This window comes from Pygocentrus nattereri, chromosome 25, assembly GCF_015220715.1.
Source record: "Pygocentrus nattereri isolate fPygNat1 chromosome 25, fPygNat1.pri, whole genome shotgun sequence".
Lineage (NCBI taxonomy): Eukaryota > Metazoa > Chordata > Actinopteri > Characiformes > Serrasalmidae > Pygocentrus > Pygocentrus nattereri.
This window is the reverse complement of record NC_051235.1, coordinates 13,123,096-13,135,236: the sequence shown is the minus strand read 5'-3', so window position 1 is coordinate 13,135,236 and position 12,141 is coordinate 13,123,096. Positions and strand designations below refer to the sequence as shown.

General features: G+C 39.6%; 1 protein-coding gene across 2 annotated transcripts in view; it reads left to right on the top strand.

The window, feature by feature from the left end:
* The window catches only part of lpcat2 (lysophosphatidylcholine acyltransferase 2), a 29,089-nt gene extending 17,356 nt beyond the window's left edge, over positions 1–11,733 (top strand). For both annotated transcript variants that reach the window (XM_037534733.1, XM_017723982.2), the window contains 7 exons: positions 609–663; positions 5,212–5,294; positions 5,406–5,531; positions 6,091–6,244; positions 7,290–7,388; positions 8,920–9,061; positions 9,580–11,733. In XM_037534733.1, coding sequence (XP_037390630.1) covers positions 609–663; positions 5,212–5,294; positions 5,406–5,531; positions 6,091–6,244; positions 7,290–7,388; positions 8,920–9,061; positions 9,580–9,764 — 844 coding nt within the window. In that variant the 3' untranslated portion in view covers positions 9,765–11,733. The remainder of the gene's footprint in view (positions 1–608; positions 664–5,211; positions 5,295–5,405; positions 5,532–6,090; positions 6,245–7,289; positions 7,389–8,919; positions 9,062–9,579) is intronic.
* The last annotated feature ends 408 nt before the right edge of the window (positions 11,734–12,141 follow it).

The window sequence follows — 12,141 nt, the reverse complement described above, 5'->3', positions numbered from 1 at the left end:
GCACAGATGGGATGATGTGGGATTTATAGAAAGTCATACTATATTCTTTCTTGTTTACCACCCATGTTACGCCTGGACTTGCTTGCTTTAATTCCTTGAAATTGTGCCAAATCCAGGTGTCACTACAGACTTGCTGAAACATGAAAAGTGTTACATCAACTCCTGTTGATTTTAAGTGAACATTCAGTACATCGTTTAGAAACAGATGTATTTTCTCTGTGCATATCCATATTACCAACCTAGATAGCTGTGATTATAGTATAGTATAGTAAATTATGTGATTCACAGCAGGGATTGTACCAGAGCTGCCGTGGATGTGATTAAATAGCTCAAAATCAGACATGCAAATGGAAAAAACTTTTGCAGAACTAGTGTGTGTCATATTTGTTAGACTTGCATATTGTTAGCTTTTATGTGTGCATGTTTTTTTAATTGTTCTTGGCTGATAGCAAATAATTAGCAAATTACAGAAAGCCCCTACAGGGAGATGTATTGGAGATGTTCCTTTAATATTACATCATTTCCTGCTGTAGCATTTTTCTGTCTTGACATTAACCCTGAGAGGTTATGAGAAGGTGGGATAACATCACTGTTGCTTCCTCTTGCAGAAAGGCCCTGCTTCTTCGCACACTGTGTCAGCTCTACACGACGGTGGAGATTGAGGTTAGCCACCTCCGGTGACTACTTCTCTGTTCTAGCTTCTGCTTGTGAAATATCTCAGCTCTTCATTAAGACTAAGTGCAAACAGCATCAGACGGTTTTTACATAGCCAAAAATACTTTTTCATGACTATAAAATGACACACACACACATACACACACACACACACACTCACATATATATATATATATATATATATATATATATATATATATATATATATATATATATATGTGAGTGTGTGTGTGTGTGTGTGTATGTGTGTGTGTGTGTCATTTTATAGTATATATATATATATATATAAAACATAGAATTATAATATGTATTTTATTATAATATAATAAGTGATATATAGTTAATGTGAGAACAGTTTTTCAGATATGTCTGATTCAGAATAATAAAATCTAAGGTATCAGACATCAGGCTTATAAAGAAGTACCATAAGCATAGTCATAGAATAGAATAGAATAGAATAGAAGAGAATAGAATAGAATAGAATAGAATGCCTTTATTGTCACTATACACAGTACAATGAGATTAAGAGCAACTCCATCTCAGTGCAAACACACAATGTAAACAAATGACACGGAATAGAATGGGGAGGGGTTGTGCACAGTTCTATGCGTTTTGTATATATATGTATATGAAATAAATATAGAAACAAAATAAAAAAACTATGTTTTTTACAAGATATAAATATGGAGATATTTACAGCTGTATTGTATGTACACTAAATATTGCCCATTGCTAAGTATTGCACATATTCCAGTATAATGTACATACATGTACAGTATGATTTCCGTATGCAGAGTATTGCACAGTAGCTGGTAATGGAGTCTGGGAATAGACTGGTATGTAGGTGGTGATGGAAGTCTGGGGATAGACTATCAGTGCATCTGTGAGTTGAGAAGTGTTATTGCTTTTGGGAAAAAACTACTTAAGTCTGTTTGTCCTTGATCTGATGCATCTGTACCGCCTTCCTGAGGGCAACAGGTCAAACAGTACAGATCCGGGGTGCGAGCTGTCCATTGTGATGCGTTTCGCTCTGCTGACGCAGCGGGAGGTGTAGATGTCCATCAGGGATGGGAGAGGGCAGCCAATAATCTTCTGTGCTGTCTTTACTACCCTCTGAAGCCTCTCCCTGTCTGCCATGGTGCAGCTGCCGTACCACACTGTGATACAGTACGTCAGCAGGCTCTCGATGGAAGAGCAGTAGAAGGTCAGCAGCAGGTTGGAATCCAGGTTGTGCTTCCTGAGGACTCTCAGGAAGTGTAGTCGCTGCTGAGCCTTCTTGATGACGGCTGTGATGTTGTCTGTCCAGGTGATGTTGGTAGAGATTTGGACTCCAAGGAACCGGAAGGTGCGGACCCTCTCCACACACTCGCCGTTGATGGACAGGGGGTCTGGGTCAGTGCTGTGCTTCCTGAAGTCAACGATGATATCTTTTGTTTTCTTGGTGTTCAGAGCCAGGTTATTCTCTGAACACCAAGCTGCCAACTTCAGGACCTCCTTCCTGTAGGCTGTCTCGTCTCCTTCTGAGATACTACTACTGTGGTATCGTCAGCAAACTTGACGATGAGGTTGCTGTCACAGGCCGGACTGCAGTCATAGGTGTAGAGGCAGTACAGGAGGGGGCTCAGCACACAGCCTTGTGGTGAGCCGGTGCTAAGCATACGAGTGGAGGAGAGGTGGGGGCCAAGTCTCACAGTTTGGGGCCGGTCAGTGAGAAAGTTCTTGATCCAGGCACATGTGAGGGGGGGGAGTCCGAGGGTGCCCAGTTTGGTGATAAGAATGTCCGGGATGATTGTGTTGAAAGCAGAGCTGTAGTCCACAAAGAGCATTCGGACGTAGCTGTGCTGCTGCTCCAGGTGGCTCAGTGCAAAGTGGAGAGCTGCTGCTATGGCGTCCTCTGTTGACCTGTTTGCACGGTATGCGAACTGGTGGGGGTCGAAGTCTGGGGGCAGAGAGTCTTTGATGTGCTGAAGTACCAATCTCTCGAAGCACTTCATGATTACCGGTGTGAGGGCCACCGGGCGGTAATCATTAATGTTGGTGATGGTAGACTTTTTCGGCACTGGTATGACTGTGGCTGACTTCAGGCAGGGCGGGATGATGGCTTGGGCCAGGGAGAGATTGAAGATCTTGGTGAAGGTGAGGGCGAGCTGGTGGGCACACGTTTTGAGCACTTTGCCGGGTACTCCATCAGGACCAGCAGCCTTTTTGGGGTTCACTGCCAGGAGCACCCGTCTGACATCGCGCTCCTGTACAGTGAGTGGAGTGGTGTGGAAGCCGGGTGGGGGTGGAGGTCGGGCAGGAGCAGAAGAGTGCTGTACTCTGTACTCAGTACTCCTGCTGTCACATCACAGCCTCTGAAGTTTGTGATGTTCTGTATGCACCGCCACACCTCCCATGAGTTGTTGCTGGACATGTGGGACTCTATTTTCCTCTTGTAGTCCGCCTTGGCTTTTTTTATCCCTCTCTTCAGGTCAGCTCGAGCGGCGATGTACATAGCTCTGTCGCTTGACCTGAAGGCGGCATCACGGGCTCTGAGGAGAGAGCGGACCTGGCTGGTCATCCATGGTTTCTGGTTTGGGTAAACCCGGATGATTTTGTCCACAGTCACATTTCCGATGCAGAACTTGATATAGTCCAGCACCGTTCCTGTGAATGTTTCCAGTTCCTGGTGTTCAAACAAGTCCCAGTCTGTCTGTTCAAAGCAGTCCTGTAGTTTTGAGAGTGCATTGTCAGGCCAGGTTGTAACAGTCTTTATGGTGGGCCTAGTTCTGCGCCGTAGGGGGGTGTAGGTTGGGGAGAGCAGAAGGGAAAGATGGTCTGACTGTCCAAGGTGGGGGAGGGGTATGGCTCTGTACGCGTGCTTAATATTCGTGTAAACATGATCCAGAGTGTTCTCCCCCCTAGTTGAACACTTTACATGCTGGTAGAATTTCGGTAGTACCGTCTTCAAGTTGGCCTTATTAAAATAGTCATATAAGTATAGCATCATATGTCATGTCATAAGTGTCAGTTATAACTGTAAGATAGCAAAGGAAAGGAAGTAAAGGAAATCATTTTTTTGAAAAATCTGTTCTCGCTAGATTTATATAGCTAGCTGTTGTAATTCAAGCTATTGGAAAGTGCTTTATATCTGCACCTACTCTGAATTTGACATCAACTTGCCTGTTTTGTGAGTACGTAATAGATTTCTACATCACTGTTATGTGTAATACAGTCATATGGAAAATTTGCATGTAATTTGTATGGCCATTAATACACCATACATGAGTTACTGAGTATAACATATATATATATATATATATATATATATATATATATATATATATATATATATATATATATATATATAGAGAGAGAGAGAGAGAGAGGAAAAAAATTAAACACAAAATATAAAATGTGCCATAACCTCTGCACATACCACCCCCCCAAAACAGTAATTGTGAAGATGAGTAGAAGATGTGTAGTAATTTTCACTTTAGTTTGCCCTGTTTCATCCAAACGTTTGCATAAGACTGTACTTTTCTGGGCAAGCACCCAGAAAAGCTAAGAGAATAAAGAGAACAAGAACTTTACAACAGTAGCCGTTAGAAGCTAAATAAATATAATTATAAAGAAATAAAAGAATACAAAAAACACAGTGATAGAATAGAGTAAAAATATATATATAATTAAAAGTTCCAAAGTAAAAGTACTGTTAAGAAAGATTATGTTTAAAAGTTTTCACAGACTACACCAACCTCTGCTCCTCAGGCAAGGAAAAGAAAAAATATAGCTTGTCTGTTTAATCTCTTACCAACAGTAATTTGTATTTTCTTGCTATGTCCATTCAGAGATTATACAGATGACATTTCAGATTAAGTTTGAGTTATAACAGGAGGGGTGGTCAACATGATGTGATATCATCACGTCAAGTTACATCACCATATGTCTTTCTGAGAATATAAAAATAAAAATAGTAATATTTATTTAAATAATACATTATGATTATAAATAATCTTTTTCATCATTGTGATAAATTACATTACAGTACACTTTTTCTGAGCATGCTGAGGATATCACTAGTGCTTTAAGAACACTGACAAACTACGTTTTATTGCAAAGAGAGCATAATTCATCTTGTTTTATTAAGAATTAAGTGCTGCTATTTTAAACAAATATCATATACTTAATATCACATTTTATTTTAAATGCCACTACTGGGGCTTTTTCCTGTCCCAAATGATCTGTCATCAAAAAAGTTAATATATAAATATAAATATATCAAAATATATCATGACGTATCGTGTATCATGAAAATGTCTTCAAGTATCATGATATTAAATTTGTGCCATATCACCCACTCCTAATGCCTTGAGACTGTTTTTGAAAATAAGTGGTCTTTAAAATATATTTAAAACCTAAACATCACATGTTCTCTTCTATTAAGGCTGAAGTTTAGTTACAGTAAAACTTTCCTCAGTTCTGAACACTTTATTGTGTAAGATGTAATTTACAGTAGGGGTGACATCATCTTGAGCATGTGCCTTTCTGTTTTAGTTTCTTCCCCCTCATATTCCAACAGAAGAAGAGAAACAGAATCCCAACAAGTTTGCTCAATCAGTGCGGACTGTAATGGCTAAGTAAGGAAGGATGATTTACATTTCCATTTTTAACACAAAATACAGGTTTGTACCTGGATACTGGCAGACAGCATGACTGTACTGATGAATTTATGCTGTGTATGTTGTCAGATCACTTTGTGTCCCGGTAACAGACCACACATTTGAGGACTGTCGTCTGATGATCTCTGCAGGGGAGTTGACCCTACCCATGGAGGCAGGGCTAGTGGAGTTTACCAAGATCAGTAGAAAGCTTGAGTAAGGCTTGACACTTCATTTTTCACATACTGGCTGACTGTTAGCAGTTGTTATATTTGTAGTTATTAGTTATATAGTATATTATTTACTTATATGCAATAGTTGTTACTTTCATTTTCGTTATAATATTCAAATAGAGTGGTACAATTTCATATTACATAGTTTCATTTAAACTTTCATATTACATAGTTTCATTCATTCATTTAATGAATTACATTTACATTGCACATGTATTCTGTATTAGTAGGTTGCACTACTGTCTTTTTCCTGTTTATCTGATTCAATGTCAAAAAAGGGCAAACGCTTTGGTTGCATCATCTCAAACCTACTATATTATAATTACTTTGTAATTACAACTCTTGATTATAATAATCTGTGAATAATAACATTAAGCATACTTTGCATATGCACCAAAGCTCTCTACTTATAGACACTAACCAAACAAAATCATTACATAAGCAGCTGTCAAGTGAGTTAATATGGAATGATGTAATTAGTAGTGGTTACTAAATGACTTAATTATTATCTTAAAAACTTTCTGTTTCTGTGCCTCCCTCAGTCTGAAATGGGACAATGTGAAGAAGGAGCTGGAGAATTTTGCCACCATAGCATGCTCGTGCAAAGGAGGCAGAATCAGAATCGAGGAGTTTGCCAATTTCCTCAAGCTACCTATCAGCCCAGCCCTTCAGGAGCTCTTTAGTCTTTTTGACAGGGTGTGTTGCTAGCTGTTTGTGTAACCAACACCCAGTGTTCTGTGTGTATATAGCCAACACCCAGTCTTGTCCATATGTTTTGTTGGTGGTATTGCAAATTGAATGTCCTTAGCTATACTAACAATAACCTACATAATCTGGTCCTTTTAATAGACAGAAATAGCATCCTTTCATAGAATAGACAAAACTATTATGGTAAGGTGACGTGTGTGAATGAGAAGGAGGCAGGTGGAAAGGTGAAGATGCAAGGAGTAGAGGTCATAAAGGTGGATGACTTCAAATATCTTGGGTCAACCATCCAGAGCAATGGACAGTGTAGAAAAGAGGTGAAGAAGAGGGAGCAGGCAGGATGGAGTGGGTGGAGACGGGTGTCAGGGCAGATGTGTGACATATGTGTGATGTGTGAGGATAGCAGCAAGAGTGAAAGGGAAGGTTTACAAGACAGTAGTGTGTCCTGCTATGATGTATGGTTTGGAGACTGTGGCTCTGTCTAAAAGATAGGAGGCTGAGCTGGAGGTGGCGGAGATGAAGACGCTGAGATTTTCGTTGGGAGTGACAAGGATGGACAAGATTAGAAATGAGCTGATCAGAGGGACAGTGAAGGTGGAGCAGTTTGGAGATAAAGCCAGAGAGGCCAGGTTGAGATGGTTTGGACATGTTTTGAGGAGGAATAGTGGATATACTGGTCAAAGAATTTTGGAGATGGAGCTGCCAGGTAGAAGGAGAAGAGGTAGACCTCAGAGAAGATTTATGGATGTAGTGAAGGTGGACATGGAGATGGTTGGTGTAAAAGTAGAGGAGGCAGTAGATAGGGCAAGATGAAGGCAGATGATCTGCTGTGGCGACCCCTAAAGAGAGCAGCCGAAAGAAGAAGAAGATTATGGTAATGTGACAGTGTCTGGGGAAAAGTGAGGACTGCCCAGTAGGGATGCCCTCTATTTGCTGTTCTATTGAACAGGCTTGGCTTTTGCCTCATGTAGCAGACTGAGAAGTCTTCCTTTGTAAAATACTCACCTAATGATTTGTTTACTGTGTGTTTTTGTAGGATGGGGATGGCACCATTGACTTTAGAGAGTATGTGATTGGTGTGACAGTGTTGTGTCGACCTGCTAACACAGAGGAGGTCATCCAGACAGCATTTAAGGTACATACTCATTATATGTATTAGATAAGTATTTCCTTAGATCGTTTTTTCTGTTATTTTTTGAGTATATTTTAGGGTTGTTCCAGATGACTTTTGAGCTACAGAGCTTCCGCAGTATTTACTAATAAATATTTGAAACATAGTCCCATGGATTAGGGGGTTGGGCTGAGAAAGTTGTTTAGAAAATCCAGATCTGATGCCTGTGTTGAAAGCAAATCCGAACCTCTTGGCTGGTTGCTTCCCTTACTGAACACTCACAAAGCACCTTCGTCCTGTCTACCAGGCCCGCTAGCCTTTCTTGGCAGCAGTCTAGGGGCTAATAGCATGATGCATGCATGGGTTAATCAGCACTTCATGGAGGTGGTGTAACTTGAGGCATGAAGGGCGTATATCATAGCCCCAAGGGTCCAGTATGACCATGGCTTTGTTTCCAGCTACCGTTGGAATACGTACCATCTATTATTGTGTTAGCGTGACATTCACTGCTGTGAGTTGCCCGAGCTGGGATGGTATATGTTTCCATATTTTAAGAGTGCAATTAAAAAGTATAAATATAATACAAGAATGTCCTGACAAAATCTATCGTGGTGTTGCATTTTTTTTAAAGAGAAGAAAAATTCATGTTGGGCTTTTTTAGGTTCATTCATACACAGACTTTTATGTTTAGGAGCCTGAATATAGCGGAGTGGAGGGGTTTCCGAAGTAGAGGGCTGTGTTTAAGCTGTTAACGCTGGAGAGACTGCTTTCAGCAAATTAAAAATAAAGCTAACATCATCTTAGTTTCCTGATAATGCCAAACATTACAGTATTTTGCAGTCCAACTTTATTAGCCTACATTTAGCAAAAAAAAGTCTGATGGACGAATGTCCAAATAGTCAAATATTCAGGTCAAGGCTTTTATTATTTATTAATACACTGTTCAAAAGTCTCCTGGCACATTTTTTAATAAATTAATTCAGGTGCTTAAAGGTGCACCCATTGCTAACCATGCATTCAGTTGTGTACGTGCAGCTTATATAATCTTTATAGAAAAGCATTGCTAATAAAATTAGGTATCCTGGAGCAACTGCACATGAGGTCACCATGCGACATTTGTGGTCCAGAACTTATGTTCCAACAATAGAACCTGATCTCATTAATGCTTTTGTGACTGAATGCGATCAAATCCTCACATCAAGAAGAGACGAGGCTACTGTTACTGCAGCAAACTGGGGACAAAATTCTTTATTAACACATTTGATTTCAGAAGAAGCAATGGATATGTCTACAACTCCAATTCCAATGAAATCGGGACGTTGTGTAAAACATTAAATAAAAACAATACAATGATTTGCAAATCCTTCTCAACATATATTCAGTTGAATACACTACAAAGACAAGATATTTAATGTTCAAACAGATAAACGTTATTGTTTTTTGCAAATATTCACTCATTTTGAATTTGATGCCTGCAATTTGAATTTGAAGCCTGATGCCTTGATGTCAATATGGCAAGTACTGCACAGTTATTGCCTGTCACCTCTTGCCTCAGCTCTTTGATATAGATGAAGATAACAACATTACACTGGAGGAGTTTGCTGGCATTCTACGCTCCGCTGTAGGTGTATGTGACCTCAACGTTTCCAAACTCTTCAACGAGATTGATGCTGATGGATCAGGACATATCACATATGGTATGTTTAATGTCATTCTGTAGTTGGTGTCATGTGCATATTAGGGTTTGAGCAGATTTCTCAATGGGAAAAATGTGAGAAAATGAGAATGAAAAATGAAAAAAATTATCTACACAATTTCTGATATTAGTGGGCTGCACGGTTGTTAAGGAGTGGAAATACAGTTATTGCTACATGCAAGCTAATACAGCTGTACACGGTATTGACATCAGTCCTCTTGTTTGGACAGTAGTGAGTAGCTGGTGTTCTTATATAACGTGTTATAAAATACTGCTTCTGTGCAACGTCATTTCAGTGCTTTAGCTTGTTTGTAGTATGTGTGTAGCATTTCGACTGCTGAACAACATTATACTTCAGTTGGTCCAGTAACACTCAGTGGGGGTGCTCTGTGACTAACCTTCATGATGTATGATCGGTGTTGTGTTCAAACTGCTGATTATTTCTTTAAGCAGTGTACAAAATAACATTTATGCATTTATAAGCTCTAAATATTTTTTTTCTAATATTTCCTGATGTAGATGAGTTCCGCTCCTTTGCACTCTCACACCCTGAATATGCCAAACTTTTCACTACATACATCGAGCTCCAGCGCTACCAAGGCCTCCTGGGGGAGGGGCCAGACTCAGACGCCATCTCCCACTGCTGTAATGATTCCCCTAGCGACCACCAGGAAGACAGCAATTCAGACAAGAAAGATGACTAAGTCCCCATGTGTTATTGCACTACTGCATGTGGGTTCTGTGAGATAAGTAGAAAATCACTGGAGAACTTCCAACAGAACATGGATTGCTACTGATCAGCTGGCCTTTTATTGCTTTTGAACAAAACCATCCCCTGGATGAATTTCTGCCATTGTTATCTTAACCCGTGCCTTAGAAGTGTATAACCGCTTTGGCCTGACCATATGGACCATATGCAACATTTCTCCAAAGGTGGCAAATCTCCTTTACATACAGTTCAGCAAAACTGAGTTGAGCTGTGCCCACCTGGTGTTCACATATATTGTCTTCAGATGTTGCTGCTTGCATCAGCTGTTTTATTTATAGCATTCTGTAGCAGTGTTCTGTATTTTACTGTGATTATGGCAGGAGGCATTTTTATTTGTTGCTTCACCAATTGAGTCTGAAATGCTAGACTAGGAAACATGCTATGCTAATAATCTGGAGGGTGATGTTGTTTTTGTTTATCTCTGAAGATTAACAGTTGGCCCTATGCAAAGTTCTGAAAAGACCCTCCTCCTTTAGTTATCATTGCTACATTACTCACATTTTTCAGCCTTGTGCTTACAGACCCAAAAGGGTAACTGCAATACATTAAACATTAGTCATTATTATGCAAAAATATAAGTGGCTTTACAAGATGTTCAGCGTAAACATAAATGTTGGAGAAATGACAGTATGATTGAAGGCCAATTTAAAGCAAAAAGTATTCTGGAAACCATGTTTATATTAATCATACCAGGTAGATCATTTAATTTCTTTAAGCAAACTGTAATGCAAAAAAACATGAAGGCATGCATACGAGCGCATGACTATGATCTTTAATATTTTTATTTGCAAATAATTGTGAGCACTAAAAGGTCCTGTTTGATCTGTTTTCTCAAGCTAAATATCAAATATAAATATTTAGCTAAAGCTAAATTAAGAAGAGCTGACATATTTCTGTAACATTACCTTAGAGCCAGCTTATGTCTGCCTGTTAATAGGTTTGCCTTTGAGCTATGAGTGCAGTCTGTAGTTCAGTCCAAGTTTTCTACCTTCTGGAAAGAAATAAAAACTGTGAGTCTGACACTTTGCACCTCTCTTAGCCAATTAATTCAGATTTATTTATTGCCAGCTCCGTTCTCACAGCAGGTTTATTGTGAGGGTTTTTGTCTGGGTTTTTCCTTCTTTTATAGTATCACGAAAAGGGCTGATTTGCTGAGAGGCACATTAATCATTATTTTGCAAATGGTCAGTTATAATAAATGTTAATTTAATTCCAAAAGTTCATACTGCCATACTGAGAAATCACTATTTTGCAGCTTGTCAGTAACTGCAGTATAAAGCTAGTAATTGCTAATATTTATTCTAACATAATATAATGTCTGGCCAACACAGAGCTGGAGCGAGATCATTAGTTTGTAATGTACACGCAGGCTTGTGATAGGACAATGTAGGCAATTGCCAAACTTTTTATCACTTTGGAAAATGGGTTCAGCAGCTGAAACAGGCCAGTTACAGAAAGTTGCATAAAGAAAAAAAAGCATATTTTTAAAGATGGCAGTCAGATGAACTATAGCCCAAGGGAATGCGGTTTTTCTCTCTATTGCCTTCTTTCTCTTTTCTATTTCTCTCTCTCTCTCTCTCTCTCTCTCTCTCTCTGCTCAGGGACTCTGGTGCGGAAGGTTTTCAATAATCAAAGGTTTTTTTGCTCGGCATCTGTTGGTATTTGCATTTCTATTGAGAAGAGATGTTGCTGAGTTAGCACTCTGTCTCTGTTGCTTGTTTAGTCTAATGCTCAACCAGCAGCTGAAAATAGGCCAATTTGTGAGCAAACAGGCAACACAACAGACACAGCAGCACGTACCAGGGGTGGGGTTGCCTCGCTGCAGCGCAGGTTGCAATTAGGACTGTTTTTTGTTAACACAGCATTGTGCTTTTATTTTGCAATAAAAATACACTGAATTTTAACAACCTTTGCTTATAGTGTCTTTTATGTTACGCTGTTTGAACTCTTGTTTGGGGAAATTTTTCCACTGGAGAGAGCTTACGATAGATACACAATGGGAAATGCCAGAGAGGAAACAGCAGTGTTCTCATACTGAGATCTTCCACCAGGTGACAGCAGAACACTGTTCTAGAGCAAGCGCATTGACTGAAGACGGGGAGCAATATTTAGTCTGTGTTTTTCAACATGGTTCAAAAGATGTTGAAGTATCTTATGATTGGGTTGTTGTGTAGTTTGTGTATCTGTGTGTTTATGTGTGTGATCACAACTGCCATTCATCCAGCCCTAAAGGTCACTGCACAGTGCACAGAGGTCAAAGGGGGTGACCCTACCTAATGCCCTTCTGTTGAACAAAGCCAAACATAAGGCAT